At 45.3% G+C, this 23245-nt stretch overlaps 1 protein-coding gene across 1 annotated transcript in view; it reads right to left on the bottom strand.

Moving 5' to 3' along the window:
* Positions 1 to 641: 641 nt before the first annotated feature.
* The window catches only part of Cemip (cell migration inducing hyaluronidase 1), a 75177-nt gene continuing 52573 nt past the window's right edge, over positions 642 to 23245 (bottom strand). The window contains exons 19-28 of the mRNA XM_027922386.2: positions 23024 to 23179; positions 20238 to 20418; positions 18798 to 19013; positions 14863 to 15074; positions 13827 to 14012; positions 8663 to 8867; positions 8406 to 8492; positions 7168 to 7325; positions 2819 to 2919; positions 642 to 769 (exon numbers count right to left, since the gene is read on the bottom strand). Of these exons, the coding sequence (XP_027778187.2) occupies positions 642 to 769; positions 2819 to 2919; positions 7168 to 7325; positions 8406 to 8492; positions 8663 to 8867; positions 13827 to 14012; positions 14863 to 15074; positions 18798 to 19013; positions 20238 to 20418; positions 23024 to 23179 (1630 nt within the window). The remainder of the gene's footprint in view (positions 770 to 2818; positions 2920 to 7167; positions 7326 to 8405; positions 8493 to 8662; positions 8868 to 13826; positions 14013 to 14862; positions 15075 to 18797; positions 19014 to 20237; positions 20419 to 23023; positions 23180 to 23245) is intronic.

The raw sequence follows: 23245 nt of genomic DNA, 5'->3' as shown, positions 1-23245 counted from the left end.
AATCTTAGAACTGAATTGGCCTTTAAGAGTCACCTCGTCCAAGTACCAATGTACCAAATCTCCTGAAAGTGGGACACCTCCAGAAGCAGGAATCGCTTCTTCCCAGGGGTAGCCAGCCCCATCTTGGGGAACTCTGTTGACACACTAGCTCCTATTCCCATGAAGACTGGTCCTCGTTTACAGGAATAAAGATTTGCTTAAGATCGGGGCTCTTTCCCCTACTTCTGTCCCCTAACGCATCTGCTGGTGACCATGGGATCCATGAGTGATGCAACCTTCCAGATATCTACTGTGTGGGCAGGGCTCTGCCAAAGTGCAGTGTAGCTGCCAGCACAGCCCAGGGCTTCTCATATGGTCCCCACATCCCCACTAAAGAGGCACAGATAAGAGAGAAGCACCCAAGAGGCTGCAGGAAAGAGAAGACTTCCATCCTTGGCCAACACTGCCCGAGGGCTGCAGGTAGATGCTTGAGTGGGGGCAGGTAGCAGCACCAGGATTATCCAGTATCCTTCCCTTGCCCATCAGGGCTGATTCACAGCCTCCCAGGCAGCTGCTGGACAGGGGCTGGAAAGCCACCCATCCTGCCTCTGCTGCCCCGCCATTATAGTCTACCATGGGAGGCACCAGCGTGATAGCTGTTCTCACAGTTTCTTCTTCCTCAACACAGGGATGGGCACAACTTGGAAGATCTTGGCTGTGTGGTCCTCTGTCTCCAGAGTCACCCAGATGGGCCGGAAGGTGCCTTTGAAGCCAACAAATGCCATCTTTTCTGGAAAGCAAAGATGAGTCACATGAACAAAAATACTAGGAGAGAAGGGTCACACCCCACCCCTTCCTAGGGCTCCCTTTCACTACTCCCCTGTCCTGTTACCACTGGGCACTCCCTTCCTTGCCACACTTGACTATAACCTGCTGAGAAGAGCTCTGGACCCAGCTACTGGTAGCACCTGTTTTTTGATCATCTGGGGCACACAGGTCTCACTTGTACCTCACTGCCACCTTAGCAGGGTGGAGGCTCTGTTAGATATAGGACAGCCATGCACAGCAGGAAATAGGATACACTGGGAGTGAGGAATCTCCAGGAACCCTGCCTTCCTTCAAGCTGATCTGTGAGCACCAGCAAGTCCTGAATCCCAGTGTTCCAATCTGCCAAGTGATGGCATTTTTCTATAAGAGCTCTTCCTCAGCTCTTATCACTTGTGTAGCTTTAGAAGTGGACTATGTATCCAAGGTCACAAAATAAATCGTGCAGCCCAGAGTAGAACTCCAGACTCCTGTACCCCATGTAACATTCTCTGTCTTGCATTTCCAAGCTTGACTCTACTAGGAGTCAGGAATCCATGTCTACGCTCAAGAATGGCCTGGTCTGGTCTGGCAGGTAGCACACATTTATCACCAATGAGCAAGAACCACTTGACTTGAATCATCTTACATACATGAGGTTTTTGCAACAGGGGTCTTAATTTAAAAGAGAGAAGCTGAAAAATAATTCTAGACTGGGCTATAAAAAGGATGCTTTTCTTCCTCTGTGTTGTCTTCTGACTGCCGTGAAGGGCTTTCATTTTTCTGATTTTTCTTTGGTTGTTTCCTGGGATGAATATCCACGTGATGAGTTACTGGTTTTGCTGTCTTTTGTAGTCAGGATTGTGCAGTAGCTCAGAACCTAGCTCTGATTTAGAGAGGTTAGAATCTGTATCCTAATCCCATTTTCCCCCATTTTTATTGGTGCATTATAATTTGACATAATAGTGGAATTTGTTGTTACATATTTATACATGCACACAATATTACAATATAATTTGGTCAATTTCAGTCCCTAGTACTTCCCCTTTCCCTCTTCTTCCTCCTTCTGGTCTCTTTCCTCTACTCTGTAATTCTTGATTTCCTCATCTTAAATGGAAATAATAGTACCTCACTACTGAATGAGTGAGATAATTATGAAGCTTTATTTAGCAAGGTGCAAAACTGAGCTTAAATAATAACTGCAGTGATCACTGTCATCATGTCCCTTTCCTCACAATTTCCCAAGGACTTGCTCTGGATAATCTGTGGCAGGAGCATGCCACCTCTGTCCTGTTCAGCTCCATCATGCAGCACAGCCAGGAAGCCTATGCTAGGCTTCATCACAGAAGAGCTACGAGACCTTGGACAAGCCACATAGATTCTCTGGGCTTTAAAGTTCTTCATTCTCTTAGAAGACAAAGGAGAGTTTTGCCAACTACAAAAAATCTGTGAAAATATTGGCAATAGCTAGAATGTTGAGGGAGATGGAGACTTTTTCAATCTGGATAATGGGAATTGTAGGAAAGTTAGGCAAAGCCACTTTCCTGGTGATACTTTCATTGAATAAAGGACCACTCACAGGCTTAGGTGCAGGAGTGCACACCTATAATCCCAGCTACTGGGAGGCTGAGGCAGGAGGACTGCAAGTTCAAGATCTGACTGAGAAATTTTGTAAAACCTTGTCTAGAAATCAAAAAGAGTTATATCGTTCAGAAGTAGCAAACCCTTGATATCAATCCCCAATACCACAAAAATAAATGAATAAATTTTAAAAAAAGGGCCACTTGCTGAGCACATGGGTGAAGAATTATAGCAATTATCTTTTAGTGCCTAGTCACAAGTTACAATAAATTTTCTGTCTCATAAGTATGTAAATAAGTGGCATCTTGCCTGTCCACTCCAGTAGACCCCTGGGAATAATGAGGATTCAGTTTAGAGGGAAAGAATGTTTTGGACTAAATAAGGGATAACATCAGCCTCCATGCTGGGCACTAATCTTTTTTGGTTCTGTTTAAACCCCAGTCTGGACCCTTACCTTTCAATTTGAGACCTTTGTCTGCCCCAAGCTTTTCCAGCACTCTGGTCCATGGACCTCTGGTGATGTATCTTCCCTTTGACACCATGAGAACTATGGAACTGAAGAAGAAGAGGTGATTAGGTGACTTAAACAAGAGAGAAAATTGGAGTCAGAGGTACCCGGGAGGGATGCTGGCTCACCAATGGTGGCACTGGGAGCACTGCCCAGGGGCCCAGCCAGGGATCTGAGAAGGGCAGCTTCTCCTGCATGCCGAGATGACAGGCTCTTTCCAAAGGGTGACGAACATCCTGAGTAGCCCTCCCACACATCTGGCCACAGCCAGTGCTCCTGGTCTTCTCAAGCCTAAATGCAGCTATGGCTTTTATATGTCTGTCCCCAAATAGGACAGAGTATGCATGTGGAGCTCAGCATCTGCGGCTGCTCCACCAGCACCTATGCTAGAGCTGGGCTTATGGTGGGACTGAATATGCATTTTTTTTTCATTTGAATGTTCTCCACCCTGTTTGGAGAGAACCAGATAGAAATATGGTGATGGAGAAAGTCAGAACAGGTAGAAGAAGCAAAAAGGGAATGAGAAAGAGGGAAGCATGGGAAGAGGAGGGGAGCATCTGTCAAGTATAAAACCATCCAGAGTTCCAAAATACTGGAGTCTTGGGGACCAGATGCATCGGCATTACCTGGGAGCTCACTAGAATGCCACATCCACCCCCAGCTGACCATTAGGCCCCAAATCTGCATTTGAACAAGATCTCCAGAAGACTGTGTGCACTTAGGTCAAGAATCCCTGTGCTAAGAGATTTATCCTGGAACCCATGTTTCTTTTGGTGCCTTTAAAAAAATTATTATTAAGTTTTAGGTGAATACAATATCTTTATTTTACATTTATGTGGTGCTGAGGATTGAACCCAGTGCCTCGTGCATGCTAGGTGAGCACTCTACCACTGAGCCACAACCCCAGCCCTCTCTTTTGGTGCCTTCTTTGCATGGTCGTAGGCTTTATGTGGCCCAGAGCTACCCTCTTCTGAGCTGCAGGAAGAGTGTGACCCAGTCTGAGATCTTTCTGGAAAGATCACTGTGTAGTTGCCACATACACAGATTGACCTCTTATGCTCATGTCACATCCCTCTCTTTTTTTTTTTTAATATTTATTTTCTAGTTGTCGTTGGACATAATACCTTTATTTAATTTATTTTATTTGGTGCTGAGGATTGAACCCAGAGCCTCACACATGCTAGAGCCTCACACTCTTCTGCTGAGCCACAACCCCAGCCCAACTTCCCTCTCTTTTCAGAAAAGATTTGCTTCTGTTTTGCAAATGGTGACATGGAATAAATAATTACAAAGTATCTGAGAGAACCTGCCAAAGGGGAACTGTGCCTGGGAGGGGCAGAGGACTGGAGCAATGGGTATGCCCAGCCTGAAGATCCCAACTTGTAAAAGTCCAACTCGGGAGCAAGGCGTCACTTCTTTCTGTTTTGGGTTGTACTTAGCCTCAAGTGCTAGAAAAACAGTCTCTATAGTGGGCAGGCTCAGACAGGGAAGTGAGCACCTCCTTCCAGAATAGAAAACAGGGCAAGAGATCTATGGGGCTTCCAGCTCTCATCTCAAAGGAGTTCTGTAACCACAGACCACAGTCCAGACATGGAAAAACTGTATGGGATTTTGGAACCCCTTGTTACCCCCATTGGTGTCCCAGTGGGAGCAGAAAAAAGCTGTTGAAAGGCAAAGGATTTGTGTGTGATAAGATCAGATGAAAAGGGAGCTGAGGATGCCTTGGGCTTTTTAAGATGGCTGGTGAGGGAATCCCACGGAAATTGGTGCAGTGAGGCCCGTTAAAGAGAGAGGGCTCATCTCAAACACATCCTTGGCAATGGATGCAGGCTCTGTTCCCAGAACATTTCCCTGTTGTTTAATTTCAGTACAAAAGCTAAGATCCCATGGCTGGGCTAAGATTTCCTGCTGGGGTGGGCTCTAAGGAAGGTTATGGAGGTGACCTGGGTTAGCTCACAGGAGTGGGACAGGGAGACAGGTTTTCTTACTACCTAATATCACCCAGAATCCATCCTGCCTGCCCAGGTCAGGAATCTCTGCCTCTATGTAATCTTCATGGCCTCTCAGCCCCTGCACCAGCCAACAGAGTCTCCAATGAGGTGGAAAGGCAGAGGCAGCTCGCAGAGCCATTCTTGGTATTTTTGTTGTAAGCAGCTGCCCTTTTCTTTCCCTGGGCCCCTGGGGCCAGTGGTGGCCCTGTGGATAGGGGAGAAAGGGTGGGGCAGGCCTACATTGGGCCTGCAGCCATAGGAGGGAAGGACCTATCTTGCTTCTGCGGCTTCCCAGGAGGTCAGAGAGGGGTCAATGGTACCTAATTCCTGTCTAGGTACCCAGCCCCAGCCCAGGGCCTGGCTCATACTAGCCACAGTGTCCCCCAGGGAGGGACTTGGGCTGTTGCACAGGCTGAAAAGATCCTATTATGCCATTTCAAACAAAGCAGCTTTGCATTTTCATATCTTATTACCAGCTTCTGACTCCTATTTCATCTTAAGAAAAAGTTCTCTGACCAAAAAAAAAAAAAAAAAAAAAAGGCATAAATATGTCTGATCTCTAGATGATAAATGTATTTTTTCCCAAGTTGGTTAATCTTATCCTCTGTATAAATCTGCACATGAAGAAGATGAAATACTAAAGAAATATCAGATGAGAGAATGGAGAAGACATTATATGTGTTTAAGCAAAAATGTTATTTTGCATTATCTCAGTATCCATTCTACCCAGTGCCCATCACAAAGCATCTGGGAAGTGCATTTGGTTTCATTCATATGCCACTGTGTGGTATGTACCACACTAATAACTTAGACTTTCCTCTAGGTTGGGACTCCTGAGTTACTTCCACATCTACCTAACTAACCAGGGCCTGTGAGACATGGCACCAACAGCTCAAAGCCCATACGCTTGATGGACAACAGATGATTCTCCCATTCCTATGGTGAGTGAAACCAGGGGTTAACTACTGAGCTACATTCCTAGCCCTTTTTATTTCTTGAGACAGAGTCTCACTCAAACTTGCAATCCTCCTGCCGCAGTCTTTCAAGTTGCTAGAATTATAGACAGGTGCCACCACGCCCATCTGTGAGTCATGTAGGGAACTTTTAGTTGGATTGGAGGAGACTGAGGAGGTGATAGGTGTGTTAGATGCAGAAGGTGGCAAGGAAGTACTGAACAATTGCTCAGTAGAGGACACAGGTGATCCACATTTAAGATGCTCAGAGCAGCAGCCAATATAGAAAATGGGGAGATAGGAAGAGGAAGGCCTATTAGGAGACTGTGCCCATGGTATTGGTGACCAACAAGGAAGGGCTGGATAGACCAGTGGTAGAGGGCACTGTGGAGGGAACTGTCAGGGGATTGATAATCCAGGTGGCATTGACAGGGTACTATGTTAGGAATGAAGAGAGAAACTGAAGGAATAAAAGAGTCAAGTGCCAAGCCCAGATTCCAGATTGATGATGACAACGTAATCAAAACAGGGAAAACAGAAAGAATGGCTGGTTTGGAGATAAAAAAATAGAAAGAGCCAGTGGGCAGATGCCTGTAACCCCTGGGACTCAGGAGGCCAAGGCAGGAGGAATACAAGTTCCAGGCCAGCTGGTGCAATTCAGCAAATCTGACACTCAAAATAAAACATAAAAAGCACTGGGGATGTAGCTTAGTGTAGAGCACCCCTGGGTTCAATCTTTAATACAAAAAATAAAAAATAATTAAAAAGGATGAGGGCTGGGGATGTAGCTCAGCGGTAGAGCCCTTGCCTAGCATGCGTGCGTGAGGCTCCAAGTTTAATCCACAGCACCACAAAAAAGAGAGGGAGGGAGGGAGGGAGGGAGAGAGAGAGAGAGAAAGAGAGAATTTAGTTCCATAGGGAATGTCCAGGTGGCAATCTCCAAGCAGTAGTTGGATAGAACATCTGGTGCTCAGGAAAGAGAGATCTAGGCTGGAGATACTCAGAAGCCACCAGCATTTAGATCTTATTGAAGGTGTGGGAGGGGATGAGATCATCACGGGAGAGTGTGTAGTAATGGGGAAGAAGGACAGGGAGCCTTCCCATTTGTAAGGGGGCAGGCCTGTCCTTCTCAGCCTGACCTACATTCCAACAACTCTGGCTTCAACATGAGCATTCACAGGCATGATGCTTTCCCAATCCAGCACCAGTGATCTGTGGGCCGACTGTCAGGACTCCCTGAGCTTTTCCAGACTGGGAACCATAATGAAAGGCTCAGTAAGAGGGATGGGGCCCCAGTCCATGGGTATGTTGTGCCACTAAAACAGTTTCAGAAACAGAGACATGGACTTACTTGTCAGGAAATGTTGCAATGTAATTGAAAAGCTGCCATGGAATGCCCTGCAGGATGGAGTTCCTGAAGCTCATGTGGCTCACCACGTGTCCTTGGCTCCCATCAATTACCACCACCTGGATGCCATCTTCCGAGCTAGGGTACTTCTTCCCATCCACCTGCGGAGCCAGAGCAATATGGGTTTGAGGTGGGACCCTGAAGGCAGCCAATACCTGGATTGCTCCTGCCTGGGGGGTTCCCATGCAAACCCTGAAGACAGATGTTGCCTATGTGGTTATTCAAGCCTTAAACCTCCTTAATTCCCTAGAGCCCTCTGTAGTGGGTTCAACAGTGGTCCCCAAGTGATAGGTCTACCTGGAGTTTGTGAAAGTGACCTTATATAGAAAATAGTGTCTTTCAAGACAGGTACAGTGGTTCATGCTGTAATTCCAGCCACTTGTGAGGCTGGGGCATGAGGATTGCAAGTTTGAGGCTAGCCTTAGCAATTTAGCAAGACCTGTCCCCAAATGAAAAATAAAAAGGGCTAGGGATGGGGTGAAGTGCTCCTGAGTTTAATCCCCAGTATCAAGAGGAGAAAAAAAGAAATAGTGTCTTTGTAGATGTATTAATTACATACACACACAACTTAGTATTAAAGATCTCAGGATGAAATTAATATCTAGGATTTCTAGGGTGGGTCCTTAATCCAATGATAGGTGTCCTTATTTTATTTTATGTTATTATTATTTTGGTACTAGGGATTGAATCCAAAGGCACTTTACCACTGGCTACATCCCCAGTCATTTTTTATGATTTATTTTGAGACAGGATTTCACTAAATTGCACAGACTGGCCTTGAGCTTGCCATCCTCCTGCCTCAGCCTCCCAAATTGCTAGGATTATAGGTGAGCACCACTGACCCAGTGATAAGGTGCCTTTATAAAGGCAGATCAGGATGTGAGACTCAGACACCCAGGACAGAAAGTCTTGTGAAGACAGGGCAGAAGTTGGAATGATGTGCCTGTGAACCAAGGTTTGCCAAGGATCAGCAGCAGCACCGGACAGCATTTCCTTCAGCACCTCCAGAAGAAGCCAGCCCTTTCTAAGATTTCATACTTCTGACTTCCAGGACTGTGAGAGAGTAATTTGCTTTGCCTTAAGCTGCATGGGTCGTGATAACTTATTTCAACAGCCCTAGAAAATGACATACTGCCTTTCATGGAGCTAATGAGGACCCCACAGGGATCAGCACTGCTTACTTCAATATAAGCAAAGTCGTTCCGAAGGTGGAAGAAGTGCTGCTTGGAACTTTCCATCTTCACCTCCAAAAAGTGGTCTTTTGTCTTCTGGAATACAAATACAACCCAAGATGTTATCAGATCTGAGTAGTTGTTCCCTCAGTGACCGCTGACCCCACAACAGGAAACAGTTCCTGGAGCAGGACATGTCTAGAGTGGAGCCTGACTGAGTTTGGGCCCACAGAGACAGAGGGTCCAGGCTGTCTTCCGCCACTCACCAGTTGAGCACCGAGAAGCTTCCTGGGCAGGGGCACGTCCACTACAGCCCTCTCTGCAAACCTGGGGTAGGCAGTGGCTGTGCAGTCACTCACACCTGCATTCTTGGGGATCAGAGCTTTGATCTTTATTCTCTCACAGCCTTTCATGGAGCAGAAGGCAAATTTGTCCCTCTCGTTCTGGGCTTTGAGCTTCAGGAACAGCAGCCTGCATATGGGAGGTATCACAGATGTTCATGTGGGCCTTCAGTACCTCCTCCCTACCCACAACATTTACCATGTCCTTGTCCCTGGGGTGAGACCTGGTTGGCCTTACAAAACAGACCCATGACTGCCAAATGATCATACGCAGTTGGAGAAATAAAAAGCAGGTACATTGAAGAAAAACTTGATAATGAGCGAGGCACAATGGCTCATGCCTGTAATCCCAGCTACTCAGGAAGCTGGGATGAGCAGGAAACAAAATGATCTCAAGTTCAAAGTCAGCCTGGAAAACTTAGAGAGACCCAGTCTCAAAATAAGAAATAAAAAGGTCTGGGAATGTACCTCAGTGATAGAACACCCCTGGGTGCTTATACTGAAACAAAAAAAAAAAAAAAAAAAGGAAAGAAAAAGAAACTAATAATGATGGCTATTATAGCATGCTCTATGCCATGCACATATTATAAGTTGATAAATGAACTTATTTAATCCTCAACCCTGTCCAATGGGTTCTGTTATCATCCAGACTTCCCAGAGGAGGAAACTGGCCCTGAGAAGTGAAGTGACTTGCCTAGGACGACACAGCTGGGGAGTGACAGAGCTGGAATTTTCCATTTCATCATTGTGTGTGATGAGGAAATGCTATCTCCCTTCCTAACACTCTTTTTTTCCCAAACCATAACTTATTCCAAAAATTATTTTAGAATTTATTTAAAATAATAATTATTGTAAAGGAAGCTGACCCAATATTACAGGGAGTCAGATTATGGCTAAGCCACATACTAACTTGGGATTCATTATCATTGTGCTTTTAGCTCAGAAAAATGCTTCCAGGCTGAGTCCCACATCAAAAGATGTGGTGTGGACACCTAGCACACAACTCTCTGCTGATTTCACTCTCTCTGAGACACTAAGCCCTGAGCATTGGGTTGTGCCGTGATGTCATGGCTCCCATCCCTCATCACACTATAGCTGGTCAGACCAGGGCACACAATGGACTTGCAGAGCAGCTGCTTATTGGCTACCTGATAACCAAGAAGAGTTTCTTCTTGTGAATTAGAATTAAAAGACCCACTGGTTGGTCCAAACTGAAAGTCCACATGGACTGTGGCTGAGGTAGCCATCTTGTGCCATGTGCCTCCTGAGTAATCTGGAGAGGAAGGCTTGAGGCAAGAAGCAGATACAGAGGCTAAGCATGTGTGTGTGGGGGAAGTGCATGTATGAGAATGTGAGAAGGAGCCTTGATTTCCTCTCAGTGGGACCTCCATCTTCTTCCACATTTTTTAATTGGTGCATCATAGTTGTATATGATGATGGGATTTGTTGTTATACATTCATTTGAACACACAATATAAGAATATAATTTGGCCAATATCATTCCCCAGCACATCCACCCTCCTACTCTCTGGTGTTCTTCATTTGACTTGAGCTCACTGAGTGGCTTCATGATTCTAGACATTAACATCAATAAACTTTGTTTCTTACATTAAGCGAGCCCTGAATAAAATAGAACCAGTAGCTATAGAGGTCTCAAGCTGGTGGGCTGGGAGTAGAGCCCGGACAGTATGCATTCCCTGCTCTGTCAGAAGGGAAGCTGAGGAGGCGGGGCAAGTTTCCTTTAAGGAGTTTAGGAGGAGGGCAGCTCAGGCTTCTCATGGTCACATCTTTTTTTTGTGTGTGTGTGTGTGTGTGGTGCTAGGGATTGATCCCAGGGCCTATAAGGCAAGCACTCTACCAACTGAGCTATATCCCCAGCCCTTCCATGGTCACATCCTACTGGGGCTCTCACACACCTCTGGAAACCATACCAGGGAACCAAGGGGCAGAAGTGGGATTGGCTCCCAGCTTTTGCACAAGATTTAGCAGCATTCAGAATACAGTAGATTGCCAGAATACAGCAGATTATCTGTTGCCAAAATATAACAGGGGATAAAGGGCTACATTGTTGCCAGAATACAGCAGATTATCTGAACTGGGAGGGACCTACAAGACCATCTAGCCCATGCTCCTTATTTTAAAGACGGCATTTGCCTTCTCTCATCCTGAATTGCAACTTGGATGTATTCTAGTTGGCAGACCTGAGCTGCAAGGCCCTGGGGGGCATAGAAGGAGCATGAACCCTGATGACAGTAAGCCCCTGGCCATGATCAGGTGATATTTGAGAGCAGCACTATCCATGGTACTTTCAGTACTAGGCTTGCTTATAATTTGGTAATAGCCCACTTAGGTGGCATCAAGCAAACTCAGTTGTTCAGAACACAGCTAAAACCACTTGAGTATTTTCTTAATCTTTAAAAACAGACAATCCACAGCATATATACTTCATACTTTGGAATCTCCTCCTTTTTAGCCTACTTATTTTCATTTCATCCCTAATTATAACAAGCTAGTAATCACATATCCCAGCCCATGATAGATTAGAAGATAGCTACTGAGAGTAGGTGCTCTGAATCTAGTAAGAAATAAAGAAGTTAGAAGGCAGAAAGATTAAACACAGTCCCAGGCATGAAAAAAAAGTCCAAGTAATTGAACCCTTCCTCATAGGAAATACGTCTCATTTTACCCAGATTATAGTCCCCAGGGACATCACTGATTTAAAGCATCATTTAATAAACAGTAGGCAAAATGATACTCTTAGCTACCCAAAACAAGGTTAAATTATGCAGCAAAACCTGCCTAAAGGTGACAAGGGGACAAATCATAGGTTTTAAAAACCTATGTTTTTGATCAGGAGCTACGGATGTGGCTCAGTGGTAGAGTGTGCCAGAAGCCATCCATGACATATGTGAACTGTGCATGAACTCAAATGATGTTGAAGCCATTAGGCAGGAAAGCCTGGTATCGAGAACTCCCAGCAGCAACCCTGCTGGTTTGAGAAGCCTGGTTTATGCGGCTTCCTACCCAGCTCCATCACAAGTCAGCATAGCATCGGAGATGGTGTGACCCGCTAGAGCCACACAGCCTCTTGGAGACGGGCGTGGCTTGCCAAAATGCCAGTCAACCTGTTTACTGCAAGACCCCTGCCACACCAGAAAAGCAAGACTCCTCCCGCTGAAATCTTATCCCTGCCTTTGATATACTCCTCCTATCAGGACTAGAAGACCTATCAGATGCTCTGCTTTATCTAGTTTCTAGCTCTATCTCTATTTCTTACTAATTATTTCAGACTTTTTTCTTCCCAGGCAACTCACATCTCCTGAGCAGGAACATACCCTGGCAGGGTGCTAGTTATCCCACAATAAGAGTGCTTGCCTAGATTTCATGAGGCCTTGGGTTCCATCTCCAACACCAAAAAACCCAAATAACTCCAAAAGTTTGGATCAAAGACATTTGATTCATTTAGTGGCAGTTTCCACTGGAAAAAAATTCACATCTTTGGGGCATCTCATTTCCCACAATCTTAAAAGAAGAAGAAAATATGCATGGATGATGTCACAGGGACTCATTGACATTTGTTTTTTTAATGATAATACTTTCCGCTTGTGTGTGTGGGATATCTAATTCCAACTCCTCTAGCTTTTATATACAGAAATTTTTTTAGATACTCCTGGACCCATCCTTTGTCCACTTCTCATCTGATTGATGGGTTTGGGGCATATGGTTTGCCCCATCTACCCTTCTATACCCTAAATTTTGGGGGCTGGGCCTATGATTGTGTGGTACTGGCCCAGCCAGGTGGGTAAAACTGGGGACAGTGTTGGGAAGCTCTGTCCTCCAGTAGCTTCATCATCAGTAGAACAACTGAACAACTGAAGTGTCCTCTTCACCTGCTATCCGGTCTGCCCCACAGTTGCCTTGGAACTTATGCAGGACAAGGGGGCATTATTTATTGTTTCTCAACCCCAACATTGTCCTTGTACTTCTGACCTCTAAAATTTAATTTAATTTTCCCTTCATTGAATGGATAGCTCTCTTAAAAAAACAAACAAACAAACAAAAAATACACAACACCTGGTTTCTATTTACTTCTCATGGACTTTAAAATAAGAATAGAAAAATGGGCCAGGTGCAGTGGCTGGCACCTGTAATCCCAGCAACACAAGAGGCTGAGGTAGGAAGATTGCAAATTCAAGGCCAGTCTTGACAATTTAGCAAGACTGAAATTAAAAGGGCTGGGAGCTGGGGATGTAGCTAAGTGTTGGATCACCCCTGGGTTCAATCCCTAGTACCCTCCTCCCACAAAAGAGAATAGAAAAATATCCATAAATGACCTTTTTACCCTGGCTTGAGGGTTTCCGATCATCAGCTTCATCACATTGAAGATGTATTGACATTCTTATGTCACTAAACTAAATTTCCACTTAAGGAAAGGGACCAAATAGCTCCCTTGTTGCCATGAACAGGTACTCTATTTCCATCATATTTCTGCTAAATAGAATCTAGGGTAGTTTAACAAAAGGCTGAGGGACTTTGGATACAGATGGTTGTAGGTTCAAATCCAGCCATGTTTGTGCTGAGATCTTGGAGTAAGTTACTCCTATTTTCTTTGTGTCTTCTTTGCCCATCTATAAATTAGGTATAATATCATTTGTTGTGACTGGGTGTTTTTTTTTTTTTTTTTTTTTTTAGAATAATGCATGTTTTTGTTTTTATTTTTAATTCAGATTTGATGCCTTCACTTTTTTTATGGGGGGGGGGGTGGGTAAATTCCCTACAATCCACAGGTATATTTAATAGAGTATTTAGTTCTTTCCTAGACTTGACAGCTTTAGAAATATGTGCATGATACAGTCAGCCTTAGGATCAAAGCATATAGGAAGGGCTGGGGATATAGCTCAGTTGGTAGAATGCTTGCCTCACATGCACAAGGCCCTGGGTTCAACCCCCAGCACCGAAAAAAAAGCATATAGGAAAGTGTTCTGCATTAGCTGGCATTTACTACTTGGTTGTTTTTAGGATTATGGAAAGGCCAGGGGGACAAAATGAGAACGAGTCACTTCCCCACAGGCAGTGGGAGTCTCCTTACCCTGAGTCCTCATCCCAGTAGTAGTGGCTCCTGCCAGGATAGCTCTGCTCCACTTTGTCCATCTGTAAGGTCCTTACAAAGGTGCCCGTCTTAGATGTTTGCTTCAGCAGGCGATTATGAACATCCGAGAGAATGGAAAATGTGGTGCCTCGTGGGTAGCAGAGCCCCACTCGAATCCAGTCGCCCCTAGGACCAGAAGTAGAATCAGTTCCAAGCAAGGATGTCCAGGCCCTAGGGACCTGGGGTGCCCTCCAAGAGACACCAAAGAATTTTTGTATGGGAAATGTTGAGAAGATCTTGCTGTTGGTAATGGGTAATGACTGAGTCCCTGAGTGCTCAAGAGGAGAGGTAGAGGTGGCAGCTTCCAGTGAGCATGGAGGCCCACTGGAGTAGGCTGGCTGTGGGCTCCAAGGCCTGTGCTGGGGGTGCTCCCTATGGAACTTTGGCTGGGAAAGGCATTCTTTCAACTGGACTACAGTTCAAAGCACAGGACATGAGGGATCTAGGTTCATCCCCTTCCTGGTCAGGACCGTAGGGCCCATTTTATCTCTAGGTCTCATTTTTTGCATCAGATAAATATCTGTCTTACAAGGGTAGTGTGACAAGCAAATAATGCACAAAGAAAACACTTGAACTTAAACACAAAAAAGAGGATCCAGATGCCCTTGGCCTAGTCAGTTTCCCTCACAGATCTTCATTTCCCTCTCTGTGAATCAGCAACAGTAATATCTACTCATTTTTGCCATTTCTTGAGTGGTTGGTAATTGCAGATGCTGGGTGACATACCTGTTACACATTTATTATCTTACTACTTCTCTGAATTCTGGTGAGGTCATACAATCCCCACCCCACAAAGGTGAAGGAACTAAGGTTAGATGTCTTTCCAAGGTCACCCATGCTGAGTGGGAGCTCAACCTGTTTTTAACTCCTGAAGGATCTGAACCCTCCAATGCCTCCTGCAGGGATCACATTGGCTTAGCCTTGTCACCACTGTCTGTGCTCAGCTGGCGCAGCCATCCCCAGGTCACCCACTCACTTGTTGAAATTGATGAGCCAGATGGCCAGCTCAGCAGGGGCCGTCTGGTCCCAGTGGATGGTGTAGCCCTTCTGCAAGGTAATGACTGGCTGATACTGCTGGTAATGGGTGCTCCTGGTGAGGGCCCCCTCCAGGTAAAGAGGATGGGTAGGGAAGTCATTCTTGATGATCTTCATTCGCAGGTTGCTGGTCTTGTAGGCCTGAATGTACATCTTTTAAAACCCAAAAAGGAAATGCACAAGGAGGCGATTACAAGGGATTATTCCAAGAGCAGCGTCTGGTTAACATCTGACTAAAGACAGCAGTTTCAAAAGCACTTTCTCTTCACAGAGCCCTTTTTAGAAGGCTTGAATGAAAGGAAGGCCAAATAAGGGGACATCTCTTTCTGCTGGGTGGATGCAGCCCAAGCAGGACTGTATAATCCAGCTAATGCTTTCTGTGCATCTTTAAAAAAAAGTGCTCTGTTAAGTAGCACTTGGGGAGAGTTTGCTTAGTATTCAGATGACGTATTCTGGTAAAAGGAAGGACATGTGGAAGGAGAAATAAGGGCGAAAAGACTTTTCTAATTCTATTGAAAATGCAGCTGATGCTTAATTGACCGTTGCTCTGACTGTATTTGAGTGTGTTGCCCTACTTCTACCTCTGACTCTAGTGTCTGTCCCTTGTGGTCAGCCTATGTGCACGGGATGAGTGCATGGTGTCTCATTCATAGAAAAACATTGAAAGCAATACTATCAGCCACTGAATCCCAGGGACCAGCCTTCGTTTAAAACATTGTCCTGTTTTATGTTAAGTCCCATATTTGTAGTGTGACATCCATTTTGGTTTAAATCTGGAATGTCCCACAAAAGCTCATGTGTTGAAGTCTTGGTCTCCAATGCAGATGTGTTCAGAACTGGAACTTTGGGGAAGTGACTGGATCATGAGGGCTCTGATCTCATCATTGGATTGATGGGTTCATAACTGAAGGGACTATTGGGAGGTGGTGGAAAATGTAGGAAATGGGGCCTCACTGGAGGAAGTAGGTCACTGGAGGCATGCTTTGGAAGGGTATTTCTTGTCCCCAGGCCCTTTTTCCCTGCTTCCTGTGTGTCACAATGTGAGTAACTTTCCTCTGCTACACTCTTCTGCTATTATGTTCTGCTTCGCCTCAGGCCCAGAGCAATGGAGCCGGACAACCATGGACTGAAAAATGAGCCAAAATAAACCTTTCCACTTTTTAAGTTTTTTCTCAGGTATTTTATCACAGTGACAAAAAGTTGACTAACAACCTGTAAAGCTGTGGCTAAAAGAGACCATCACACAATGTATAATAAAGTTATGCCTTTGGAAAGAAAGGGTTTTCCCCTCTAGTTTTTATCACAGACAAAGATAGAGAAATTCCAACCCTGCCCACCTTATAGACTTGCCATGGACATCAAAAGGTAAAAGGTCTATTAAATATTTTTGTTTATTTGTGGTTCTGAGGATTAAACCCAGAACCTTATGCATGTTAGGTTAGTGCTCTACCATTGAGCTGCATCCCTAGCCCTTTTTGTTTTCTTATTTTGAGACAAGCCCTTGCTAAATTGCCTGGGCTGGCCTCAACTTTGTGATCCTCCTGCCTCAGCCTACCAAGTAGCTAGGATTACAAGCATGTACCACCATGCTTAGCTGTTAAAGCACGTTCTAAGCTATAACACGAAGATTATTAGTAATAATTATCCAGTAGCCAGTTATGATAACCCAGCAACCTCTGATAATCAGCCCTTTTCTTCAGAAGATAAGCAATGTATCAGAAAGAGAGGGAGGGAAGGAAAAAGAAGGCCTCACATAGGATACCAAGTCTTTTTTTTCCCCCAGTCCTGGGAATTTAACCCAGGGGTGCTCTACCACTGAGTTATATCTTTTGCCCTTTTCACATTTTATTTTGAGACAGTCTTGCTAAGTTGCTGAGGCTAGCTTTGAACTTGTGATTCTCCTGCCTCAGCCTTTCAAGTGGCTAGGATTACAGTTGTGTGCTATAGTGCCCAGCACAACACCAAGTCTTAGCACAGTGATGCTGTTTATTGCCAAGAGTGTGGATACATGGTTGGAGGATTTGGTCATCCTTCAATTATCCAAGCCATGATTTCCATCTATCAGCTCCCCTCTGACTCTACCTCCCTTCTTATTCTCCTTAGACCAGCCCATCAACCACTCATTCCCATTAGCATCTTGGCCCTTGCCTTATCCACACATACAGCAGAATCCTTGCCCTGGATCATTCCACCTCTTCTCCCAGGGCTCTTGAGCACAGCTGAGAAAACCCCTTGGCCTGGGAGAGAGGTGCCTCTCAAATGCACCAGCTCTGATCTCCATCGGGTTTTCAACACCACCAGGCGCTCCTGCCCCATGACTCTTGCCAACATTTTCCACGCTCTTCAGCAGCTCTTCCACATCCCTCTTCTGCATCTTTATCACTCTCTGCAGGCCATCCTCCTTAGGCCCACTCCCTGAATTCTCAACACATGACCTCACTGTCTCCTGCAGAAAGAGACACTCTCCTTCCTGCCCCTGCCCCCTGCCCTTGCTTTCCTCTGGTCCCTCCTCTTGCTAATGCTAGCCCCTCCCACCTTTGGTACCTGCTTCCTCAGCTGCACCCTGTGCCTACTTTGCCTCTGTGACGCTTCCCCTCAGCCTGGCACTAACTCCCTCTGCTATCTCTCTTTACCCCCCAAACTGCATTTAGCTGTACTCTAAAGCCCCAATTCTTGACCTGTAGTGGCAATAAAAATGCTGGCCTTATTAGGAGGAGCCATGAGACAGCTCCTTCATTCATACACATCTACTTCCCCCCTGGACCACTCACTATGCTTCCCCTCTTCATCTGAGAAATCTTCATTTTCTCAGAGTTCCCTCTTTATGCATTCATCAGTCATTCATCTAAATAATGGCAGTAATAATACCACAATAATGGCTAACTCATACTTATGGTCCTGCCCCATTCCTGGTGCTATCCAGACCTGCATTGTCCCCTACAGTAGCCACTGGCTTGGAAATAAGGCCAGTGTGGCTCAGGACTGGATTTTTAAATTTTATTTTAATTAATTTAAGCTTCAAAACCAAAGCAATGTAAAATATCTTTTTCCTATTAAACACAAGTTGATAGTTTTGGTGTGCCTACTTTTTATTTTGTTGCCAATTGACATTCTAAATGAGTGAGCTATAAATATAAAATAAATGTAGGTCTTTGAAGTCTTAGAACAGAAAAAAGTAAAGTATTTCATCAGTAATTTTATGTGGATTACATGTTGAGAGAGTATTTTGAGTATACTTATACAAACTATTATTAAATTAAATTTATTTTATTTCTTTATTTTTTTTCAATACTGGGAATTGAACCTAAGTGTGCTTTACCACAGACCTATATCTCCTCTGACCTTTTTTTCAACACAGGGTCCTGCTAACTTGTACAGGCTGACATGGAACTTGCAATCCTCCAGCCTCAGCTTCCCAAGTCACTGAGATTACCCGCATGTGCCGCTGCACCCAGCTTGCATTATATTTCTACTGCATAGGGCAGATGAGGCATTGATTTTATTTTCACCATCCGAAGTCACCTCTAAAATCTCATTAAGAAGGTTCAACTATTATCCCAATTTTACAGATGCAGAAGTTGGAGCATCAAGAGTAGAAGCAATTTGCTCACTGTCACATAGTAAGTGCTAGAGCCTTACTTGAATCCAAACATTTAACCCTAAATCTAAGCATTCTGCTACAAAGTGTTTCAATTTTGATTTTGTGAAAATCCTTCTAGGTGTGGGGAAAAATAAAAACGAAGAAATAAAAAGAAAAAAAAAAGAATTCTGTATCTCTTTTTGGCCCAACGCAAAGCTGGACATACTGCAGGCACTCACTGAGTATGTATTGCATGAGTGTGTGAGGGAGTGACCCACCCCAGGGGGCATTCCCACCTGTGCATAGCGCCCACTGCAGATGGCCCCTCTCCAGTCAGGAACATTGATGCAGTCTGGATGCCGGACCAGCCAGTTGTCATCCTTGGTGAGGTAGGAACCAGGGTACTCAGACACAGAGCCATCGACGTCATGGAATACGGATGTCTTATCCCCATCCATGTCCAGCTGGTTGAACCAGGGCCCAGGCTCTCCAAAGAACACTCTGGAAGTAATCTGAACAGATCCCAGGAAAATTAGGCTGGGCCAGAAGGTGAAGGGAAGCTATAGCCGTCATCAGGCCAGGGCGAAGTTTCCGATTTCCGCTGACATTACAAACCAGCCAAACCAAAGATGCTCTTGGGCACTGTAGGAAACCGCATGGCTGACCTCTGCTATGGAGCCGGAAGAACAGCCAAAGTTCACTATGCCTCATTCTCAGACCCAGCATGTAACTTTGGCTTCTGCTCACTGGAGGGCTGGTTGCCATGGTGACCTCGAGATGGGTCTGAACCCTAAGTCCAGCCTACAGTTCCTGCACAGATGGGAGGAGGGGGACTAGCAATGAGAGAGAGAGAATATGTGTGTGTGTGTGTGTGAGAGAGAAGGGTGGGGACGGGATGGTGAATGTTTGTATAAGGATATGTACACACACGGGGTGTACGACGTGTATGTAAAGGTTGAGTGTGCTGTGTGGTGTGTTTCTGGGTCACAGTTCTGCAGCACAAGCCCTTCAAAATTTCAGCAATTCATCTCTTTCAAGCTCTCAGTGGCCTGAGTGAAGAAATTAAGTCACTTAAGTTTCACATCCTGCCAGTTGTCACTGGCAAACAGGAAGAGGCAGGAGCAGGGAAGAGGAGAAAGGGGGCAAGAAGGAAGAAGAAGGGAAGGGGAGGAGGGAAAGGCCTGGGAATCCATAACCCAAAGAAAATGTGCCATGAGATCTGGACCTGCCTGATGTCACTAGCAGCCCTGTTCTGATCTCCTCACCTTTTGCTCCTAGTTTGCTGGCTCTGCTATGGCCAGGAGGCCCCTGTTTACACTTTTCTCTCAGGGTGAGATTAAACAGGACATCTTTGGCAAAGACTTCCCTTGGAAACTGCTGGGGTTTAGATTATTTTTGCCAACTCAGGTGGTCTGGTCACCAGACCCAGTATGTCAAAGCCTTGGAGGAACAGCCTCAGAACCCTAAGTCCATCCTACAGTTCCTGCTGAGGCATAAGTGGGTTCCAATCAGGGAGGGTGAGCGGGCACTTACCAAGACTTGACCCATGGGGTGACCTATGCTTGTACTTTTCCAGTTTGGAAACAGAACTAACTGGGACATGGCCCAGCCTACTTGGAGGAGGCTATTCAACCCCTGTGGTGGTGGCAACAGCTCAATCTCCAAGCCCTGGGGGACTTGTGAATCACCATCCAAAGTCTGGGTTGGTCAGGAGGCTGTCCTGGCGCCTCACTTACCGGGACGTCCTCAAAGGCAATGTTGGTCACATTGTTGTGAGGGCAGCTCTGCCAGGCGTTGTTCAGGCGGAAGGCCAGGGCACTGGTGTGCCGTCCCTCCAGGGCAGCAAACTTTCGGAAGGTGCAGTTCTGGATGTTGATGGGGCCATCGTAGAACTGGATTCCTCTAATTGGAAAATTCCTGTGGAGTTAGGAAGTCAGCCATCAGTTTGAATGCCATGTTTATCTCTTCTGAGGAGGGTGGCAGGAGAAACTTTCTGGGGAAAACCAGTCCTGGTCCCCACCCCCAGCAATTTCCCCAACCCCAAATCATTATTGATTCATTAATTAATCTACTGAGAAAGCATGTATTGACATAGCAAGTGTTAATGAATGATTGCTGGATGAATGACCAGGTGGACAGATGGATGGATGGATGGATGGATGGATGGATGGATAAGAGGATAGATAGGTAGATGGATGGGTGGATGAGTGGATGGATGGACAGATTGATGGATGGATGGATGGATGGATGGGTGGGTGGGTGGATAGGTGAATGGGTGGATGATGAGTGGACAAATAAATATTCATCTAATTGCTGGCATGAGGCTTAGGGGAAGGCCCTCTATTCAAATATTTCCCCCAACTTTTCCATCATATGAAGAATCATTGGGTAGATACTATAAATGCTACTGGAGGGTGCCAATATTATATCCACTGGGAAGGGAGTACTGTTACTCATTAACTCCTTAGTTTTAGTTGCTATAACAATGTAATCAGATTAAGACTCAGAAGTTTCTCCTTGTGAATAAGCCTTTCAATTGGCAATGTGGCCTGGGAAATTGAGGGGAAAAGAAGACACAGAATGGAAGGTGATAAAAAAAATATTTGCAATGCAATCTTCCAAGCATCTCTAAAAGAAAGACAGCCCTTGCTGAGAAGCAAGAGTGACAGAGGGTCCCAAGAAATCCTGACACCCAGAAGACAGGAGAAAGAATATGGGAAGGGCTGGAGAAGAACCAGACTTAGAAACTGCCTTGGCCTGGCAGGAGGAGGTTGCTCAGAGGTTGCTCCCATTTGCCTCAGACTCCTGAGCAGATTATAGGGAGCCAGGGCCCACGAGGTACCAAATGGGCTTCCTGTGGCCTTTACTGGCACTTGGGCCTTCAAGTCTAGCATTGTGCTTATACTGGTGTCTCTTCCTTTGTGTTGGTAACTTTCTACAGGGAACATAAAAAAAGGGTGGGGAGAAGGAGTAGAAAACAGATATGGATCTGTTGCTTAGAAGACCACTATCCCATTTCCCAACTTGGGTCCCCTCCATTCCAACATGACTCTGGAAAAAAGTCCCTGATCACACCGATCTTTTCAACCCAACTTCAGTGGACACCACAAGCTCCTTGCATTTTTATGTGTTTACATTTATAACTTATTAATGCTATCACCTTGAATCCTGATTCTCATGGAGTGGTTCCATGCATTTTACCATTGAAGGTATTTTAGGGACAGCCCATTCTTGTAAGCTCTAAACTTAAATTATATATTACCTTTACCTTCAGACTCTAACCCAGTTCTATTCAGCATGAATCTACTGTGATTGGGACTGTACAGTCCCAGGTTCCTGCTTTGAAATGCAGTGTGAAGAACCTTCCTGAATCTGACAGAACCTTCAGACCATCTCTGGATTCAGCAGAACATTCCAGCCCTAGGAGGCTGGGAACTCTCTGCCATGAAATCCTTAATATGCAGACCCAGAGTCACTTATCAAAGTGATGGAAGGGACTGCTATATCTCTTATGTGAGACAGAAACAAGGACTTCTCATTAGCTCACATCCCAGGAGACCAGAATCAGCCTTTGCAAAGTCCCTTACAATATGCACCTCCACTCAGTCTGTATATATTTTGTGTCCTGACTCTAGCACAAGGGATTATATTTCCTTAGGGAAGAAACCACAGGGAGAAAAGCAGGGCTGATCTTATCACAGGGAACCCTGGGACAACAGCATTGCTGGTGAGCTAGAGTCTTCCTCTCTGGCTTGAATTCACATCTGGGCAGAAATAGCAACAGAAGGGGAGGGAATCCTCCCTGCTCACCCAGGCTGTGCTTTCCAAGGAACTGAGTACATTGCTCTGTTGCCCAGCCACCTAGTCATCATCCAACCTTCATTTGATCTCCTCCAGTTAGGAGCAACAGAGCTCCTGACTTTTCAGGACAATCCTGTTATTCTAATTGTTGAACAAATCTGACTGCTAGCAAAGTATTTCCTGACCTAAATCAGTTCTAACCCTCAAGCCCCTGGGAAAACTTGCCTTATCTCTTGTGGGCATGGCAGCACTAAGAATGTGTCTACCCAAGGATAATCCCATCTCCTGGTTGAAGATCCCAGTCTACATGAGGCATGGCTGTGGGTTTTGCCACCCTCCAATTTATTCTCCTGTAAGAGTGCTCTGTCACTTTTCCAACCTCAGAAATGAATAAAAGTCTCCAAGTGAGCCTCCTATTGGAGAAGACCAGGACCCACAGTCCCACATTGTGGAAATGATATTCTCATTATCATAGACCAGGGCCATATTATGCGTTCTGATGGCCTTGCCATCCTGTTGATTCAAATTCAATGTTGTTGGCTTCTGTCTCCCTGATCCAGACTCCACCTCTTCATTGCTAGTCTCAATAATCTCAGTTATTTCTCTGGACAGAAAAATTCATAGTCAACAGAGCGAAATCACCCACAAATTTTTTCGTTCCATTGCTATCACTTAGGTTAAGCCACACAAAACCAAGTGACTATCACAGTTGCAAACGTACTGGCCAATAGGGAGGGTTCTTCCACTGTGGTCCAAGCCTCCGGGGCCCCAGATCCTGTTGTCCATCATTTCCGTTCCCACGTTGCCACTCTCACCAACAAACAAGCTGTTCTTTATTTCCTGCTTGGAGCCATCATCATATGGGAATGTTCCACCACTGTAGAGAGAAAATGTTTGGGGTGAAAAGTCCAGAGACAAATTCCTATAAAGGACCAAGCACAAG

Source organism: Marmota flaviventris, chromosome 2 (assembly GCF_047511675.1).
Source record: "Marmota flaviventris isolate mMarFla1 chromosome 2, mMarFla1.hap1, whole genome shotgun sequence".
Lineage (NCBI taxonomy): Eukaryota > Metazoa > Chordata > Mammalia > Rodentia > Sciuridae > Marmota > Marmota flaviventris.
Note: the sequence above shows the minus strand (reverse complement) of the source record. Positions and strands in the feature narration are given on the sequence as shown.